General features: G+C 53.6%; 6 protein-coding genes across 6 annotated transcripts; 2 read left to right on the forward strand and 4 right to left on the reverse strand.

Moving 5' to 3' along the window:
- Positions 1 to 1024: 1024 nt before the first annotated feature.
- On the forward strand, positions 1025 to 2668 carry PG985_003140 (uncharacterized protein; the record flags this gene model as incomplete). Its single annotated transcript, XM_066822909.1, has 4 exons — positions 1025 to 1666; positions 1731 to 2100; positions 2155 to 2465; positions 2519 to 2668. 4 exons carry the CDS (start codon positions 1025 to 1027, stop codon positions 2666 to 2668), a joined length of 1473 nt encoding a protein of 490 aa, XP_066690341.1.
- A 677-nt stretch (positions 2669 to 3345) lies between these two features.
- Positions 3346 to 4450, forward strand: PG985_003141 (uncharacterized protein; the record flags this gene model as incomplete). The annotated part of the gene is made up of 2 exons (XM_066822910.1): positions 3346 to 3400; positions 3510 to 4450. 2 exons carry the CDS (start codon positions 3346 to 3348, stop codon positions 4448 to 4450), a joined length of 996 nt encoding a protein of 331 aa, XP_066690342.1.
- Positions 4451 to 4609: 159 nt separating this feature from the next.
- Positions 4610 to 6968, reverse strand: PG985_003142 (uncharacterized protein; the record flags this gene model as incomplete). Its single annotated transcript, XM_066822911.1, is given in 10 exon segments — positions 4610 to 4850; positions 4909 to 5054; positions 5070 to 5103; positions 5157 to 5785; positions 5830 to 5877; positions 5927 to 5983; positions 6034 to 6100; positions 6165 to 6675; positions 6743 to 6865; positions 6956 to 6968. The coding sequence occupies 10 exon segments, from the start codon at positions 6966 to 6968 to the stop codon at positions 4610 to 4612; spliced, it is 1869 nt and encodes a 622-aa protein (XP_066690343.1).
- A 1096-nt stretch (positions 6969 to 8064) lies between these two features.
- PG985_003143 (uncharacterized protein) lies at positions 8065 to 8859 on the reverse strand (the record flags this gene model as incomplete). Its single annotated transcript, XM_066822912.1, has 1 exon — positions 8065 to 8859. The coding sequence occupies one exon, from the start codon at positions 8857 to 8859 to the stop codon at positions 8065 to 8067; it is 795 nt and encodes a 264-aa protein (XP_066690344.1).
- Positions 8860 to 9889: 1030 nt separating this feature from the next.
- On the reverse strand, positions 9890 to 11166 carry PG985_003144 (chromo domain-containing protein; the record flags this gene model as incomplete). Its single annotated transcript, XM_066822913.1, has 4 exons — positions 9890 to 10455; positions 10524 to 10688; positions 10768 to 10905; positions 11016 to 11166. 4 exons carry the CDS (start codon positions 11164 to 11166, stop codon positions 9890 to 9892), a joined length of 1020 nt encoding a protein of 339 aa, XP_066690345.1.
- A 3156-nt stretch (positions 11167 to 14322) lies between these two features.
- Positions 14323 to 16216, reverse strand: PG985_003145 (Laccase-1; the record flags this gene model as incomplete). Its single annotated transcript, XM_066822914.1, has 3 exons — positions 14323 to 15093; positions 15171 to 15777; positions 15837 to 16216. 3 exons carry the CDS (start codon positions 16214 to 16216, stop codon positions 14323 to 14325), a joined length of 1758 nt encoding a protein of 585 aa, XP_066690346.1.
- Positions 16217 to 20252: the final 4036 nt, after the last annotated feature.

Below are 20252 nucleotides of genomic sequence, written 5' to 3' on the forward strand. Positions count from 1 at the left end.
ATTTACATCGGATGTAGACTTCGGGCAGCTCCCTTACCTCGTTTCAGTTCACCTAATGGCCAGTGTTTGGATATGAGAGTACAGGTATCTCATCCTGGCTGTCCCGGGAGTATTTTCACAAGACGGCTTCGGCCTCTTGGCTGTAAACTGTATTTTCAGTTCGAGCAATACCGCTTCCGCCGTGCACTGATAGGTCCTTTAAGCCCTTGAAAGTCTGATAGACCCCTTGTAACTCGATGGTCAGTTGAATATTACTCGCTGTGGTGTTTTCTGCTCGAGTGCATATGTTTAAGGGCATCCCTGACTATGAGCCAGGTCCCGAGAACTGACATTGATTGCACTTAATGGGACAATTTTGCTTTCATTAGCCCCCCTTATTCACAGTGGAAGTCCAGGTACTGCTGAACATATGCATAGTGTAGATCCAAATGACAACCAGAGCACTGAGCGGTTGCATGCAAAGATACGTACCGGCTTGAGTGCATGTGATGTGTCACCTGACACTTAGGCAGGATATGCACAAAAACAGACACATATACCGAACAGCAAACACGTACAGACGTAACGGAACACGGAATATTAGTAGTAAGGAATTGTTTACCCCGTGAAATATCAACATGTCGGTTAAGCAATAGATGTGACGAATTGGCAGAATTATTTGAACTTATTGTATATTTTTGTCAAGCCTTGTAAGAAATCTACTTGGGTGTAATATGCAATGTACCAGAAGGGAGTGTGTTGGATGCGCCTTTTCCCGATGGGGGAAGCTGCAGCAGCGACCCAAACTTTAACGGCAACCACAGCCTACCATCGATTTGACACACACAGACACCGACACACTCACCCGCACGTACCCCATTGGCATACCATCCCCGCCCGTTTGTTGACCCGAGCGTCTACGTCTGCTTGTCCGACTACAAACTGGCCCATGGCTTTATACAGAGGCGTACAGAGGCGTGGACCGACCATCTTCTTCCATCTCACTAATATATAACCATATCGGGTCCATCTCTTCTTGCCCATCATGGCTTCTGCATTCGATCTCAACGGCGCTGCATCCGAGTTCTCGATTCGGCTGATCAGAGACAAGGTGGCTGCCCTCGCTGATGAATGCAACCAAGATCTCACTGCGGATCTCAGCGAACTCCATGACCTCCTGGGCCGAGTTGACCAGAAGCGCATCAAGTTCCAGGATAACAAGAGTAACCTGCTCGAAGGCCTGCGCGCAACTCTGAGCTCTCTGCGAGTCGATTCAGCCGTCGTCAATACGACCTTGTCAGACATCGCAGCCACATCGTCGCCCCATCTGCTCTCGATCATCCCCACTGCTGCCACCTTGCACTTGGAATCCCACCCACTAACTCCAGTCGCCTCTCCCCCCGAGTCTGGGCTTGCTGAGACTGTCGATGCCCCACAACTGGACTCTGCTGGCAGTGATACTGTGTCTAACCACAGTAGTGGCTCAAAGGCCACACCACAGGAAGGCCCGGAAAGCGATATGCAGTCCGGAACGCAGGCAGCTAGCCAACGTGAAGATCGTGAAGACGGTAATGTGAAGACAAGCCCCAGTTCCCAAGCACTCGTTGTCCACAGGGAGAAACGCCTCCGCGAGTCACTGGAAGACCCTGAGCACGAGTCAAAGAAAGTCAAGACTTCCCCGAATAATGTAAGCATTGCCTTTCGTGCTTTTCTTTTTTCCATGGGCGATGACACTAAACAATTGTTCAAAGGCACCCGCACACAGCGATGACACAGACATGCCCCGGAAGCTGCGGATGCAGGACTTAGATGCCATAGAGTGCGTCTTCCGTCACGCAGAGAGGGATGGCTTCTTTGTTATTCGCTGCCTTGAGCCGGACTGCAGTTCTCGTATTGCGGATTTACCACCCTTCAAGTATAAGCGGGCTTTCAACCACTTCAACTCAAAGCACTTGAAACAGCTACAGTCTGAGGAGTTCATCTTCAAGGAATTCGCGTATCAAGGTAGGACCTTACTATCGCATACTCCGATTTGTACTACCATACTAATACTCAGCACAGTCGAGGACGCTACAGCGGAGGCAGTTAGCGCCAGATATCCCGACAATGCAATTCCAGACTGTACGACTAGCTGGTTTCGGTGATCACGCATTACGCAGCTGACATGATCAACAGGCACTCCCAAGGACACCCTACCTGAGACCAGATCTACGTCGCCTCGGCCAGGCTCACCCCGTCGAGCAACCAAATCGGTTTCGTTCAATCTCGAACGAAGCCCATCTCTTGGTTTCCACGGTAGTGATCCAGCTTCCAAGACATCGGATTCTGACATGGGTTACAGTCCTAGCGACACGGCCGAAGGAGACATGGAGGGCAGTTCTTCGGAGCCAGGAAAGACCCGTCATAACCTGCGTCGACTCCCGCGTCTGTCCTATACTCAGATGGTTCATGGTCGTGATCCTACGCCTACTGACTTCCAGGATCAGGTACGTTTACTGGTCAATGCCTGTGTTTTCAAGCAAGGCTAACTTGAGACTAGGCCGAAGGTGAGAAGCCCGAATATGGCACGGCGAAGCGGGCCGGAACCCCGGGCATCACGAGTGCAAGTGCAAGAGGCTACAGATCGATGAAGAAGTTGTTGAAGCCTGGGGAGAAGCCAAGACGATTCTCGGAGCAGCCTCACAAGTGAGTATCGTCGTCACGATAATATATACCTACATATCCTCTAACGTGTAACTTTTTCAGACCCTTCGGACACACTGGAGAATGGGCTAGACGCTCCGCACCCAGCTGAGGAAGGTCCATGTCGAGACAAAATCCTGGCTAGGTGTTTTGCTGTGCCCTTCTCAGCCCCAAAGTTTTACAGAAGAGGGAATAAGAAGGGGAAACATGATTGTGGGCTTTTTGTAGGGCTTGAAACACTTACCTGATATAGACGTGTAGCTTTTCAGTGAAGGGAAAAGTTGATCATGGTCGTATATTAGAGATAGGTACAGCTGTAAATGCGAACCACTTGCCATTCTATCGACTGATGCCGTACTTGGTTGTGTGACCCCCTTTTTCGTGGAACCCGCCTGTGGATGTGGACCTGGATGGGGCCTGGGGAAGAATGGCTGGATGGGTTGGTTGGTCCGCTAATCTAATACCTAGGCAAGAGCTAATGCGAGATCAGTAGAACGTTGCCCCTCTTCCCCTCATATGCCCCCTCCCAGCCCATGACGACTCCAGAGTTCGCGTGCATGCCCAACGGTAAGATCTTAAAGCGTTCAGGTCCTAATTCCTTAGGCTCACTCTTGTCAATCTCTAAGAGCACCAAAACCTTCTGTGGACAATCCAACCTAGTACTCACTTATTTGCATTGATACGATGTCTTCCCGTCCGTATGATGGCAAGCTGGGAATAGTGACCGGCGGCTCTCGAGGTGAGTCTTATTCCTTGTCACGAGGCGCCCTCGTCGCCTAGCTAGCCTGTTCAGCGCCAACCAATACGCGAACCGCTCATGTTCTGACCACATATATACAAACACACAGGCATCGGGGCCGCCGTCGCGAGGCGGCTGGCTGCCAAGGGGTGTAACCTCTTGCTGGTCTTCACCTCGGACTCGTCCAGGGCCCTCACCCAGGAGCTGTGCGCCGACCTCGAGGCCCGGCACGGGGCCAAGTGCGCGCAGGTGCAGGCGGACCTGCTGCAGGCGGGCGAGGCCTGCGTCAAGATCGTCGAGGCCGCGAAGACCTTCCACGGTTACTTGGGCCGTGATGGCGCGCAGAAGCTGCAGGTCGACATCCTCATCAACAACGCCGGCGTCTCCTCGAACCAGTTCCTCAACGACGCGGACAAGGGCCCCATTGTCGAGTCCGAATTCACGCGCGTCTACAATATCAACGTGCTCGCCCCTCTACTCCTCACGCAAGCCCTGACCCCCTACTTCCCCTCTCCCCCATCTTCTGGCAGTGAAGGAGGCGGGTTCGTCAAGACGCGCGGCCGCGTCGTCAACGTCTCGAGCGTGTCGAGCTCCATCGGCTACGAGGGCCAGAGCGTCTACGCGGGCACCAAGGCCGCCCTGGAGGCCATGACGCGCTGCTGGAGCCGCGAGCTGGCGGGGCGGGCGACGGTGAACGCGGTCAACCCGGGGCCGGCGTGGGGCGACATGTACGCCGAGGCCGGGGAGAAGTTCTGGCGCATCAACCAGCCGTACTGCGACGCGGCGCCGCTGCAGAAGTACACGGGCGGCACGGCCGAGACGGAGGCCGAGGTCAAGGAGCTGATGGGTGGGGGTGACGATGGGAACGGGAACAAGGACGCCGAGCTGAAGCGGTTCGATACCCTGGTCCGCGACAAGATGGGCGGGCGGCGGCCTGGGTTCACGAGCGAGATTGCGGGGACTATCGATATGTTGTGCTCCGAGGAGGCTGGGTGGACGACGGGGAGCGTGGTGTGCGCCAACGGGGGTATGAAGATGTCAATTGCGTAGATTGATTGCAAGGTACGACCTGATGAATTACCACTGCTTAAATGCTGTGTATCTATATTCTCGCCCCGATATATCTGCTTTCAATATGCCAGGTGTAAAACAGTCCAATTCCAAATTCTTTCCAAAAACATGTCCGCTCGTATCAATCCAACAAGATTCCTACAACTTCGCCTTACCCGCGTTCAGCTCGTCCCACTCCTTCTCCGTGAAAGGCGCATACGACTTGCCCTTCCCTTGCTCGCTGATCCAGAACAGCGGATCGTCTTTGACCTTGGACGGGTCGATCCCGTCGTTCTTCAGGGGCACCTTGTTCTGCTTGTTGTTGTGTGTTGCCGAGCGCTCCTTGATCCGCCGCACGAAGATGGGCACGGCGTACTTTGGAAGGTGTGTTCGTGCGTGTCTGGAACCATCGGTTAGCTTTCTCGATATATCGGTTAGTCAATGGCGGTGCATCTTACTTGAGGAGACCATCGTAGTCAAACGATTTCGTGGCAGGGTCGATGTAGATAGCAGCCATGCCGGCCTTGCCGTCGTGGCCGGGTAAGCCAACACCGTACACGGTAGCTTCCAGGATACCAGGGTATCTGCCCAACACTTCTGACACCTCGGCCGTTGAGACGTTCTCACCCTTCCAGCGGAATGTGTCGCCAAGTCTAGAACAAGTCAGTTATTGAACCGCCATATCAGGGCATGCAATGCTGCTCACCTGTCCATGAAGTACCACCTTCCATCGCCGTCGCGCCTCAGAGCATCGCCGGTTCTGTAGTATGTGTCTCCCTTCTTGAAGACGTCCTTGACGAACTTCTTGTCGGACGCCTCCTTGTTCCCGTGATAGCCCACGAAAGGCGGCGCGTAGGGACTCGGCTGAGCCACCAGAATCTCACCCCCAGCTTCGTACGGGACCCTAGTCGCGAAACCCGTCTTGGGGTCCCTCACGATGTCACCCGTGTCGGGGTCGATAGCCACTGGTATATAAGTGTTGTGGTACCTGTTTCGTAGAAGCAGACCGTGGTGACCAACCGAGTGCGCCCTGTAATCGCCCCGGGCAGGGTTATCCAGCGCGAGCATGCCCTCTGTACTGTTGAAGAACTCGAAGATCTTCTCGATGCCGAAACGGTCGCGGAACGGCTTCCAGACATCAGGCCGCAGACCGTTCCCGTAGATTGAATGCACGTTATGTTCCTTGTCCCTGGGAGATGGAGGGGCTGCTAGCAGGTAGCGCACAGTCTCTCCAACGTAGACGAACCATGTGGCCTTTGAGTCTCTAATATCATTCCAGAATTTTGAGGCGCTGAACTTGGGAGCAAGACATAACGTCACGCCCGTCTTAAACAGCTCGTTAGCCCGAGCGATCCATCAGGAGTTATGTCTTCACTTACCAATATCTGCGTCATGCCACTGATTGCTCCTGTCCCGTGATAGAGTGGCTGTTCGCGTTAGTATACAGGTATTAGGTTTGCGTGTCAGTCCTCTTACCATGCAGTCGTAATACCTCTGGTTATCCCCCTGCACATATGATATTCCACATTCTTTCTGCATCCTGGGTTAGGGTCCGTCTACCAAGAAGGCGAGCCATGACTTACGCTAACACCATGGAAGAATCCTGCCGCACCCGGGATGATGCAGGCTTTGGGCAAACCAGTTGTTCCACTTGACTTGTCAGCTCCTTACTCTTACCGCATGTTCAAGTATTGGTTTGGGGCGCCAGCCATACCTTGTGTAGAACAGACCGAATGGCGAACCCGGGCCCACATTGTCTCTCAGCTCATTCCCCGGCCTCTCGCCCTTCAATCCGTTGATCTCGGGCCTCGCCTCCGCCAGCTTGACCACCTTAACTCCCTTCTCGGCCAGCTCCTCCTGCACCTCGTCTATCCGCGCGAGGAGCTCCGGGCTCCCGTCGGCCAGGACGAGCGGCGTCTCGGCGATGCCCAGGCAGTGCAGCAGCGCCGCCTTGGTCAGGTTGTGGTTGATCATGGCGGGGGCGGCGCCGATGGCGAAGAGCCCGAGCCAGGCGAAGAGGAAGTCCGGGCTGTTGGCCATGAACAGGGCCACCAGGTGGCCGGGCTTGACGCCCTGGCTCAGGAAGTACTGGGCGTACTGGCATGACCGGTAGTAGGACTCGGAGTACGTGAAGCTACCCGGGCGCCACCAGATGCACTCGGCGTCGGGCTTCTCCTGCGCGTGCTTCTCGAAGAAGTACCATTGCGACACGCGCTTATCCTTGACTGTGTGCGACGGTTAGATAAAGGAAACCGACCCATGTTTCGGGAATGGAAGCGGACAATGACGTACTGGCTTGCTGAAGGAGCTTGCCGGCCTTCTTCCTGCCGCTAATGATCTTCCAATCTTGGCGGATGTGGTATTTCGCATCCAAGTATGACAGACCGGCGGTAGTGGCGGCCACAGATGCTGCTGCTATATCAACCGGTTAGCGGCATTCGTCTTTGCGACAAGTGCGCTTGATAAAGTTGAGACGTCTCGGAGATAAGAGTAGAGACGACTGACCGAGCGCCGCCATTTCAACGGTTTCTAAGCCACTCAATTGGTTTGGGACGTAATTCGGCCGAGCAAAACCAGTGTTCTCGGCAGGTGTACAACCAGCACAATGAGAAACGACAAGTATATGGAGGTAGCTACTAAGACTATCCAATGCAAAATAGACAAAAATGACCAGGAGAATAACGAACAACAAAAACAACCTCTCAATTGATGCCGGGCCTCGATAGTCTCTGGGGGAATGATCGACACGACACGTACGTGGAAACGTTTAAGCGTCTCCGAGCCTGCATGCACGTCCTAGCTGCAACTCTGGTCCGCCAATTGAGCCGCCAGCCGGTACTATCCAATCCCCTCCAACCTCGGGCCTTGGGCCATCCATCTCTTGCCCTGGGATAGTACCGTTTATCGATAAACCTACCTGCTGGGAGGCAATGCGAGACGGCAGTTGGAAGTTGCCGGGGCTAACGCCGTATACACCCAGCCAACTGCATTTATTGATCTGGGATCCCCCTCATTGACTGGAGCCCAATACTGGGGTAGCGCATGATAAGAGTGGATGCGAACCTGCCACAGCCTGCCAGCGTTCAGCATCTCAGATCTCAGGAGCTTTATTTAGACCCGAGCTTGCTATTTGTGTAGACGAAGCGAAGAAACGACCAACGCCACGATACATAAACGAAGAGCGCCAAATGTTTGCTTGTGAGCCTCAGACTTTGATATAGTGTCGAGTCGTTCGCCAGCCGCCGAAACGAAATACTCAATAATACGGGCAGGTAGCACACTGGCAATCGGGCAAATGCGACGTAAGTTGACAGACCTGAGAGTTAGATGCTGCTTATACTCCGTACATCTATCCTCTTAATCGCGAAAACTCATGTCTGCAGTTGGTATAATTTTCCTCCGCAGATGACCGACAAGTCAGTTCATCCATTCAGGCATTATACTTTATAACTAGAAATCGAAGTGAAATATGTAAATGTCGTGAAATCGAGCACACACAGCCAAACCATCTGCAACAAGCCTCCCCCAAGAGCGAGTCGCATGTGCATAAAAGACACATTAAGGGGGTATCTAAATAGAAAAAGAAAAAGAAGAAGAACGCTGCATCATGGATATCATAAAACAAAATGCCCAACCGCCAAACTCACGAGGCACACAACCCAGCTCATCATCATCCCCATCGCCGCCCTGCCCCCAGCTGCGCCGCTATCCTTGCGCACCTCCCCAGAACCCGCCTCAACCTCCTGCCCGGAGGGGTACCGGATATTGTAGACCGGGTCGCCCGTCAGCGCGACGGGCTCGCCCAGGGTGCCCGGGCACGTCGCCTGGTTCGCGCTGGGCCAGTCCTTGAGCTCGCACGCCTGGTCCTGGCCCCAGGTGCAGATGGGGTCCAGAATGTTGTAGAGCTGGTAGTTCCGGCCGACCCACGAGCCGCCCGGCCGCTCCAGGCAGCTCGCCAGGAAGTTCATGCTGTTCGCCGCCGAGAGCGGCAGCCGGCCGCCGTCGGTATGGATCAGGCCGGCGCACTCGCCGGCGTCGACGTCGCGGTACTGCATCGCCACCGCCCCTCCCGCCGTGGGCTGCTCGCGGGCACCCTTGCCCGTGAGCAGGTAGTTCCAGGCGTCGTAGCTGACGTCGTAGGCGCCGCCCGACTGGTCGACTTTCAGCAGCGTGACGGAGCGGCCCCCGTACGACAGCTCGACGCACAGCGCGTCGCAGCTCACCGACGACGGCCAGTAGGCGATGCGGTTCGTGTCGACCTTGCAGCCCAGCACGCCGACCGACGACGAGTAGCTGTCGTGCGGCGTCGCCCAGACGGTGCCGCTGCCGGCCGCGGCGCCGGCTATTTGCGCTGCTGACCAGACGAGGTTAGTGGCCAGCAGCGCGGAGGAAGATGCGACATTGCGCATCGGATGTTTGATTTCTTGTAAATGAGTGAGTGTTGTACAAAAGGAGTGTCTACGCGGCGGCGAACAAGTGGGATGGGAGTAAACCGCGCGCCCTTCCGTCACGAACGAAAGTGAGAATGAATGAGTGAGAAGTGAACTACAGTTGTTCCGGTATAACGAGTGACATAGCCTGAGCCTGAATATACAAGACGCTACCGGGCTATAGTTGCGCAGACATCGCCTGTCTCCAAAACATGAGTTTGCGACAGCAATGCTCGGAACATTGAAGATCGAGCGAGCGCAGGAAAGTGGAAATCAGGGTCCTCAACCGAAGGGTTCGTGAGATTGATCGCTGGAAATGAGCAACGGTCCTGGTCCCACTTCTGGCGCTCCCCCCGGATGCGGGTTAGTGCTGTTTGCTTCCCAAATCAAATGCGCGCGGGCGTTAGTGGTTCAGTCGGCCACCACCAAGTGCCTGCTGCTGCTGTGCCGCTGACCAGACAGGTGATAGGCGGGCCTCAACCGGTGTCGACCCCCTTCGAACCCATCCACAGCCTTGCCTGACTTGCAGCTGTTGAACCAGGCTGGCGGGATTTGCAAATTGATAAAAGGCTTAGGTACTAGATAGATACGGGCGTAAAGCTGAATGATGTCATTCTAATTGCTTCTGCTACCGAATCATATAAGACTAAACCGTCGCAACGCTCATCCCAACTCACGGACAAACCCATCTACAACACCCCCGGCAACTGGACACTGTCGATGCAAAACTGTACATTTCTCAATAAACAGAATTCATTCCATACATTGGCAGGACACAATACATCGCATCTCGGATGTAGGAACCATCCTGTAAAGCGCTATTTCGCTATGTTTTCTTAGGGGCTAAAAGCAAGAAAAACTGTCACGGCCAAATGAACGCCTTGAACCCACCCACCAGACGGCATCCACCGACTCCTTTTTGGCCTCCTCCTCTCCCTCCAACTCTCAAGCAATATTTATGTACAAGATAACTTGGTGCAGATATACAAAGCCTATCCTTCGGGGGATCTTAATCATTGCGAGCCTTCTTGGCGCGACCTCGGCGGGCCAAGTGCGCCTCGCGACCGCCCTTAGAAGCCCAGTATTCCTCCAGCAGCTCGGGACAAATCTTCTTAAGCTTGGTTTCCGGCTCCATCGACGTGTTCTTGGGCGTAGCAGGGTAGCCTACCCACTGGACTTCGAACTGGAAGATAGTCTTCTTCTTCTCATGGCGCAGGATCTTGAAGACGTGGTAGGTTTCGGCAGGCGGGTTCTTGCCCACGTAGAACAACGCAGTGGTTCGGTCTCCTTGCGACTTCCAGTAGTCGTAGAGAGTCTCGGCCGCGCCGCGCTGAATCTCCTCTTCGGGCTCGTACGTGGCATCCTCCTCGGCTTCGTCCACCCATTTGACCAGAATCTCGACAGAACCATCGCTCAGGCGGCGATGCTTCAGCAGCTTGTCGATTTCGGTCTCGCCATCCTCCGCGGTCTCGTCGAACTCCCGCTTCTCAAGCGCGCTCTGAATCATGTGGTCGGCGTCGTTGTCGTTGGGCTTGTCCGGTGAGTCGGGCGCATCTCCGTTGTTCTGCAACAACTCTGCGTATCGCATCGCACGTTAGTATGCGACCAGAAAGATTCAAGAAAAGGTGCGAAGTGCGACGAACCTTCACCACCCATGTCGGCAACAGGCACCTTGGATGCTTTCGCCTTGTCTTCTTCTGCAGTATCCCCGTTGGTTTGCGCCAGGGTTGATTGGCTTGCCGTAGCTTTGGATGGACTGGAACCAAGTTCTACCTCAGCAGGCTTGCCCATCGATCGGCTGCGACGCTCTAGATGGTAGGAGAGAAAAGAGTAAGAGTCAGGTCCATGCCAGTAGCCGGGATGGTCGGGAGGTAGATGGCAACTTACTAATCTTACCAGCCGACTGACGCGCTTTGGTGCTGGAGGGAGGGGGCGCATCCAAGGAAACTCGCGATCTGACGCGCTGGTGGCTCTTGGAGGAGGAAGGCTGTGGTGCTTCATCTGTTTGAGTCGCGTTGGTTAGCTCTGGGGGTGTCGTGTTGATGGTTGCGCGACAGGTGGTGGCTGCTACGGGCTGCGGCTGCATTTGGGGGCGGCCAGCCAAACGCGACCTTTTGCGAGGGTGTAAAACGTACCTTCCTCGTCCGCCACGACGTCATAAGGATCTGCCTTTCGCTTGAGTCCGCGACTCATCTTGTCTTCGTTGTTGAGGTTACTATCGCCGTTGACCGGTGTAGATTTGGATGGCGACATAAAGCCTTTCAGGTTGCTGAAGATAGTGGACATCATCTACGCACAGCAGCAATTATGGGATGGTTGGGTACGGGCGGAGAGCTGACGAAGTGTCGCAAAAGTGGATACACGCTGGAATGGAAGGCCCAGGTAAGTTCGGGTTCCCAGCCAAAAAGTTGAGTCGGTGTCGGGTGGGCGGTTTGCGGTGTGAGTTTCGCTGAAAGGGAAATAGAAAAAAGAGAGGTAACGCTATCCGCGACTTGACTCAGATTGGGAGCGGAATTAATTGTGATGGATCCCTTTTGGGGGGTGTTTGAATTGATGGCAACCCGTAGTAGGTTGAAGGGCGTGTAATTGATTGATGCAAGGGCCACAGAAGTTGTTGGTGAGCTTGACCTTGGGTTGGTGTGATTGACTGATCAGTACGGAGTACAGTATGGTGTGTGAGATCCAAGGCACGTCGCCTAGAAAGTTAGGTGTTAGGTCGGTTCGGGAATGTGTTATTGTTCAGAGGGTGGCTACCAACGCGGAGCCATCGCCAGCTCGGGACAATCAATCAAACCAAAATCAAAATCAGAAAGCCGCGCTTCGGGAATCAGAGCTCTGGAGCTCTCGCTCTCACTCTTTCTCAATGCGCGCACTAGGCACTAGGTTAGGTACATGTACTCCTCCTTTTGCAACAGCTCGCCGACCGATTGACCGATGGATCGCCTGACTTGTCTATCCTAGCCTAAGGAATAAATGGAGTCCTTAGACCCATGAAACCTGTCGGAGGAGCTCAGTTGTTAGCTAGGTAGCAACTAGCTCCTGCTGTGTCCGTGTGTGTCTCTCTCCCTCTTCCTTTTCAATTCGCGCTTGCCGGGTTGGGCTGCAAGATAGGACTTGATTGGTTGTGTTGACTCGCGTGGCATTGCTGCGAGAATCGGGTATATATACTCTTAGGTAGTGCCTCTATTCCCTGGCAGAAAACTATCGGTACCTTCAACTCCCCTTCACTTTTATTTGCTATATGACGTGGAAAGCATGCCAAAAGCACTTCCAACGAGACCAGGGCCAGGGGTGCTGGGCCTGTGTGGTGGTTGAATTGAATCAATAAGACGGCATGTTGACGTGGTGACCCGTGCGTTTTGCATCAGCGTCGAACCAATCAGAAAAGTCCCTGACCTGGCCAGGTCACACATAAACATGAGCAGATCCTGTAACCCTCATTGGTTTCCTTCGATTTCTGACGGGGCTCTACTACTTGACCACCCTTCCCGTGCATTCTAGATACGGCGCGTGCATAGTGCTATTTCTCGTATTTAAGGCAGGTAAACAAAGCAGGAATCCCCCGGCAGGAGCGAGTAACATGATTGTTTGCATGTTAGTGGTAGGTCCACAGCGAGTCAACTTCTCAACAACAGCAATCACGGCGTGTTTGCTTAGGAGAAGACGCGTATAATTCATCTTGATTACCATCCCCTACGGGCAACTCCTTTCATGCACTCAAGGTTAAATCTGAGGTATGCAATAGCAAGCGCAGGTCGCAGGATGAGGTAGGTGCGTTAACTTTGTTATGCATTGAAATAGCTTCATGAGAAGAAAGGGGGGGAGCAATAGTGGTTGTTTGACGTGAATCGCCATACGTCCAAGTAAATCAGTGTCTCAATCTCAATTTCGTAATTCTGCCAGTGCCAATGCTGTTTATTGTCATTGCCGAGCTGTCCACCGGCTAAAAGGATAAGCCCTCGCAGTGGGACCTTTGTAACGACAGATAGGCAGGTGCCCCATACGCCGTAGGCCAAATAAAGCAATCAGCAACGTTCATGTTTGGCTGTATCCGCGCGATTGAATACTTCTCTACCGCGTATAACCACCGCAATAGCAGCATGATAGCCTCGATTCCTAGCCACTTTCCAGCCAAATGATAATTAACATAGCCTGTGTGCTGGCAAGGCCTTTGAAAATGGACACAACCGGTTGAACCGTTATAGAATTTGAAATATATTGTCCTGGTGGAATAGACGTCTAGAATTCTGAGTTCCTATGCCATCGTTACAAATTGAATCTGGAAAGGAATCTATTCCTATAGTAGATGTAATATAGCCAACTGCTCTGCAAATTATTCTTTCGTTGTGGCCACAAAACTGAATGCATTGGGCTGTTCTGTAACGTCATCTCTTGCGGTGATCGATTGAGAGGCTAACACTAGAAACGACAACGCTCATAATACCTTGACAGCTACTCTATAAAGTACAGGACTCTCGAAATCTCTCAGCGGTGGAGGAGGGATGGCCATAAGACCGCATAAGTCCAGCTAGCAGGTAGGATCACGTAGCCTAGGGTAATTTACATACTCCTGTCAAGAAGAAAGAGACCAGGACCCCGCTACTACAAAGCCCATTTCAGTCCAGGAGAATGGGAAACGGATATTAAACAATAATTCCATTAGGCTCAGGTTTATAGGAAACGAGAATACCAAAACATCGCAAAACCTTGCTATATCAACCCGCCCAGTTCCTCCAACAGAAGCTCCTCCCATGCTTGACTGATATGTTTGAAACGCCATGGCTTTGTATTGTGTGTATTCATCTTTCACTGCTGGTTCAATGGCATTCTCCCTTCAAGGAAGACGACATCAGAAATGGCAACACTCCTACAGAAGTTGTCATTTTAAGCGCCAGGTTGGAACATCTGCTAAGTAGCAATGACTATATTTCGTATATATGAGCAAGTAACTCTATTTACAGTAAGGCTTCGATCTGATTATGTACCACCGAGCAAATAAGACCAAAAAGAAATAGCGAACAAATCCAGCAAAAGAATGAAGGGGCCAAAATCTGTTTTGGGAATAAATCGTTGCATGACGGAAGAAGGCAATCCCGCATATCTCACTTGGTATTTTCCACCAGGCGATATCTGTAGCAGGCTGTAGTGGCCAAGCAATTTCGCTCAAAGCGAGACGACCAGATAGCCGTGACAAGCCAGATATAGGAGAATGAAACAAGGGTCAGGGGAGTATATACTTGGAAAGGGGAGAATAGGGCGGAGTAAAATATGTACAGAGAAGGGTATAAAAGTGAAAAGGGATCGTCCCAACAGACAACAATCGTCGGACTCGAAATCTGCACACCAAGCACGTCTCTACAAGTATTTGTCCCCAGCAAAGAGTGAATGGGGGCCGAATCAGAAGCGAAATAGGAAGCGAACGAGAACGAACGTGTGCCTCGCTCAGATACCCGAGTCGATCTTGGGGAAGGGCGCCTGGTCGGGGAAGTACTCGCGCCACTCGCGACAAGTCTGCTGGTACTCGCTGAGGTCCTGGTCGCTGATCTGGTCGGCCTGCTCGGCGGCGCGCTCGAGGAAGTCGGCGCCGAGCCCCCCGCTGACGTGCCAGGCGATGTGGCAGTGGAAGAGCCAGTTGCCAGGGTTGTCGGCGCGGAAGGCGACGACGAGCCAGCCGTTGCCGGGCAGCATGGTGACGTCGCGGCGGGTCGGGTTCTCGAGGTTGAGGGCGTCGCCGCCGGCGCGGAAGGCCGTCGGCTCGCCCTCGGGCGGCGAGTGGCCCAGGATCAGGAAGTCGTGCCCGTGCAGGTGCATCGGGTGCGGCAGCGCGTTCTGGTTCTCGATGACCCAGTACGTGTACACGTCCTTCTCGTCGACGACGTAGATGTTCTCGCTCCTCGGGTACGACGTGTTGCCCTCGAGCACGTAGTCGAGCACCGGGCGGTTCCAGTCGACGTTGACGGCGCTGCCGTTGACCTTCCAGACGAACGGGGCCGCGTCGAGCGTCACCACCAGGTCCCGGTTGGGGTCGAGCACGAAGTCGGGCGCCGAACGGGAGTGGATTGGCACGAAGTCGGTCGAGTCCTGGCAGGATGTGTCGTTGAATGGTGTGCCCTGGGTTGTTGGCAGGCCCTCTGGCTCAGCTGCGTCCGCATAAGTGAAGACGGCAGCTGGGAACTGGTTGAACGAGGTGCCGCAAAGTTGGTTGTCCGGGAACTGTTCAGCGAATGTTAGCTGCTGTTAGGGAGAGTGCGAGGGTTCAATGCGTAAGAAGTATGTATATGAGAACGTACAGTGATGTTGAACCAGTAATTACCAGACGCCTGGTTTGCATCGATCATGACGTCGTATCTCTGACCAACGCCCATGAACAAGCTGTCCGTAGTGAAAGAGTTGACAGGGACCATATCGGTAGCCATGACGTTGAACTGGTGACCTTCCAACTTGACGTGGAAGTTGTTCTCCACCGAGGGGTTCATCAGGCGCAAAAGATGGCGCTTGCCCGGCTGCAGCTGGACACGGGCATACTGTCCCTTGGTAGGATCGTCGGGGTGGACATTGGTGCCATTGAAGAGAACGTTGTTGCTGGCTGGGGCCCCCGCGGTCATGGTGACGTGAACGAGCTCGTCTGCCGCCTGATCGTAAGAGTCGCTGATGGGGAAAGGACCCAGGTCGATGTCCCAGTTGTCAGAAGAGGGCCCATTGATCACAATTGGGCCCCAGATGCCATTTCCATACTGCGCCGAGAAGTGAGAGTGATACCAGGACGTGCCGTACTGAGTGGCCCGCCAGCGATAGGTCTTGCTCTTGCCCGGTGCAAGCGGACACTCCGTGACACCATTGGCACCGTCGTGAATGTTGTTATGCAACTGGCGAATGCCATGCCAATGGATCGACGTTCTTAGACCGATTATTAGTACTCCTATTCTGAAGGGGAAAAGAGGGGGAGGTGTCCTTACCCATTAGTCTCCAGACTGTTCTTCACGTTGATAACAACGTCGTCACCCCAGTTAGCCTGGAGGGTAGGGCCAGGGAACTGGCCGTTGATGAGCATCACCTTGGGCAGAACACGACCATCTGCGGTCTCATAGTTATCCTGCTCGGTAATTTCCCAGTCGAAGGTCCGGGGGCTCGAACCCGCAGGTGGCGTAGACGTCTCATAGTCCGTTTGGAGGTTGAAGTCGTCAGTCCAACAGGCGCGGTTGTCAGGAGTATTGCAAGTGCTGGCAGCTCGCGTCTCGATCTGGGAGACCTCGAGAGCCGGCGCCGGAACCGCCGCGCTGAGGTTGACGAGGAGCGAGAGGGAAACAAGCCCCGTAAGGGATGGTAGTGACCACATGGTCGGGGGTATTTAGCTCGATGAAAGGCAGAATATGGACAGTTAAAGCAAAGTATTGCGTGGAAGAGGAGTACAACGAGTGCCTCGAAAAGAAGTTGCTTCAAAGAATGATCGAAGTAGATGTTTGAGAAAAGGGAACCAGTTGGATGTGATGCTCGATGATATTCGAAAAGAAAACCTGTGGAAGCCGGGAAGCCACGAGGATTATATAGTCGGCCAGTGTGGTATATCATGGATCTACCAGTGCAGGCTGAGAGAATGTTCGAAAAGGGGCTTGTACCCGATGTCCTGATCATGGCGAGTCTGCGGCCTGCGGTCTTAGGCCAAAGGATGGAATCCATGACAAAATCCCCTGGGCAGCTGTCGACCGCACCCCCTTCGCTTGAATATCAAAGGTAAGAATCGTTCGATGAACCTGCTTACAACACCATCACGAGGGCTCCTCGCGCGGCATGAGAGCCCGTCGAACACCATGACAAAGACGGCAATAAGCCAGAACCAACACCGGGGGGCTGAGGCGAAGTTTCCCGGTCATCCCCTTCCCATCGATTTTCCTCTGGTCAGGATCCAGATCCAGCCGGAACAGGGTATACAAAATCGATAGTCCTCGTGTGTAGGCGCCAACAGATGTGAAAGGGTGTGCAGGAGTGGTTGACCTGACCTGAAAAGGGAGCTCAGAAACAAAGAGGATGGGAACTTGTGATTACGGAGGGTATAGGCACCAAAAATTACCTGTCCTCGCCTGTCTGGGTAGATGCTGAGAAATCCAGGGGAAACAGCATCTTGCCAATTTCCACTTTGGGAATCTAACTCGCTGTGCAACTCGGTGGGCGCTCTCAGTAATTGCCGAGGACCTCAAGGCGCTCTATAAGAGTACGTACTGACTGACTGCTACCCATAACTAAGACGCCCCGAGGTAACTCTGGTAGCCAGAAGACTACAAAGCATACGAATGCGATGACCCATATCGGTTTTCGAAGACATGGAATATCCTTGTTCATTTTCAGAGAATACCATACCGCCAGTCCGTCCCTTGGCCAGTCTCCTGAGTTGTCAGATTTGCGTAATACGGGCTAATGAAAAAGAAATGCGGCTGTTACTGCAGGGAACAGACCCACAGCTGAACACTCGGTATGTCCTGCGTCAACGAAATGTGGCGGTTCGATAAAAGGGGCGGCTCGCCGTCAAGGGCGTACCGATGACCACACTTAGCAGCGTTACCTCAGTAGTGTTGTACAAAGTAGTGACCCTTAATTCAGAGGCTTTCCGTGGCTTGAGTTTGTACTCGGTCAGATGCACTGCATGTAGATCCGGACGCAGGGTTCACTCTTGAGGGTCAACAGACCAGCCACATAAGAACCAACGGCTTACCTGTGGTGATTGGGCGTCGACGAATAGGCAGCCTTTTCCGGCAGCTGTCAAGAAGCCACAGCCCTGTGTTGGCTGTGGCAGAGCATGGTTTAACATCAGCTGGCTTGGGACTGAAATTCAGAGAAGGACGCCCCGACTTCGGCGAGGCAGCTGGACTCCCCGGCGGTCCAATGAGGGTTGCATGGCAGCAGGTTGGTAACCTACCAACAGGGCAAGCAGGCAAACAGTGGCATGCCTCTCCAAGTGCCAAGCTTGTAGCCGCTTCCGCGGGCGTACAGTCACCGGAAAGATGATGTATCAAGCAGTCATCGGCTCGGTACAATATGCTTGACCGACACTGCGGAAACGAGAAGCACATATACATGTCTCCAAACCCTGCCTGATGGGGAAACTCGAATCGTCTTTGCCATATGCCGATTTCTTGGCTGGGCTGCACTTGCATCCAATAGCCAATAGCCAGTAGTCCCTATCAGACACGGTTCTGAGAGTTTGGGAGTGGACTGGTGCGTCACAGAGTCTGTCTGCCGCGTCTTCTAAATATATCTCTTCGGCCCAGTCCATCGCCCGATATGCTTGGCGTCTATAATGCAGGGATCTGGTATTATTGCATGGGGGAGATTTCGTGCAGCAGGCAGCAATCCCCGACACGCGCAGTGGCCGGGTACAGATTGGCACGCTGCGCGAGGGCAGAATGATTCAGAGATTACCGCATGTCGAGTGCGAGGTCCTCCGGCGTAATAGCAGCAGCAATTAAGGGGTAAGTACTGATAGGCACCGATCTAATGCAACCCATCAGTATCGGGAGAGAGCCATGCACTGCACTTGAAATGAATGGCCAAGTGTGGGCAGTTTAGTTAAAACGCATGGCTGCGTATGGTATTTGCTTATGGAGAAAGCGGTCAGCTCTCACCGGACTTGTTGCATCAGAAGACGTGTGAAATCTGCCTGGCACCTGGGTACAGTCACCCGTTTTCTCTTGGGATTCCGTGTTCAGACACATTTGGCGAATGAATGTTCGCCCTGGCTCAGCCGCCCCACGATGCTGACAAGGAGGGCCAGAGGATCCAGCTGAAAGAAGAATTGGGTCCTTTTAACACGGGTAGCCACGTGAGTCGGGGATATATGATTGACGTCGTAGCTTGTAGGACCCAGCAGCCCGGGCTCGGGTTCGGTCTCTCGGCGGCGCTGATATGGATAGCCCTGCACATACTGGTCTGTTTCAGGAAAGGCCGTGTCGTGATACACAGGGCCAAGCTGGGAGCTGAAGACGGGTTGCGGTCACCTGAGCCGTATTTTGGGATGAAAACGGTAGCAAGCTCAGCGCCACAAGTGCGCCGCCCTTGGCCTATGCCAGCAACCCCAGCCAGCTTGCTTGCGTTGACCGGCCCCAATCTTTTGCCGGTCGCATTGCGGGACCCATGTGCCCGGGAAAGGAAGGCGTTGGTTGTATGTTATGTACTTGTGACCCAGATGCTGGAGAGTTCCAATGCATGTCGCTACCCATCTTTGCTCGATAGATTTAAACGAGCGGGCAATGCAGTTGTTTATTACCCACATATTCCTTCTGTATTGACCGCCAAACTTGGAAGCAACGCAGCAGGGACATTCCCCCGTTGAATTAAGCTATGAAACATGATGTGCATACTAGTCGTCTTAGCTCCCGCCTTCCCTGGTGCAAGTCTTTCGGGTGCAATTCTTGTGTTTCGTCGTTATGTTTTATGACCGACATCTTTCCTTCGACCTAGCGGCTCGGAACAAACAGCACTGCGCCCTAGGTAATTGTCGGCCAGCGAAATACCGGCGCGGCGATTGAATTTCACCCGACCCGAGGTTGCGACACTGCCGTGGTCAGGCTTCAAATTTCCACCTTGGACCGCCTCGTGTTGCTAGACCAAGCTTCCTTGCAGACACCATGAAAAAAAGCAACCACCAGCTACGTGCCGCGTCCCTCCTTGGCGACCAACCATTCACGAGCCAGCAAGGCAACTCACTGGCTGTGACCCGAACGGCCCCGCTCCCTCTTACCTCTTACATGATACTCCAAAGCATATGCATTCTTTGCTTCCCCGTGCTCGTGACGCAAGGCAACAGTTGCGTCATGCAGTGTAACAGCGCCTCACGCCACCTTCTCCGCCCCTTCGTCATTCTGTGAGCTCGAGGGGAATAGACTACCCCCTCCAGTCCGCCCTAGTCTTCAAAACATCGGGACCTTGCCGGACATAACAATCTGATCTAATTAAGAATAGGGGGTAGATCGTCCACGCTATCGGAAAAATACGCCAATTTGGGAACTCGACAAGATGGAGATCTTGCAAGATAGATTATCGATGCTGCGGTTTGTACTATCCGCAACTTACAGTCCTCATATCTCATGGAGCCTTGAAGTTGGGGGTGGCAGAGGGTTGCCACTTTCGCAGAAACTCTTGTCGAATCCTGCCGACTCCTCAGATGGACCTACTACGCAGACCGATGCCATACGGTATCACCTTCGTCGCTAGTGTGATATAGCTTGTGACAACGCCGTCACAGCTTCGAATCTCGCAAGGCTATTGGATCTTGAAAAGTACCCAGCAGACTTGAGGATCCAATAGTTCATGTAAGCTGCGAGGTCCGGAACAGGGAATGGGCCATCCATCCCGATCGTGAGGGCTGGGTGGGCCACCGT

Source organism: Apiospora marii (assembly GCF_038362585.1).
Source record: "Apiospora marii strain CBS 49790 chromosome Unknown utg000002l_segment0_segment0, whole genome shotgun sequence".
Lineage (NCBI taxonomy): Eukaryota > Fungi > Ascomycota > Sordariomycetes > Amphisphaeriales > Apiosporaceae > Apiospora > Apiospora marii.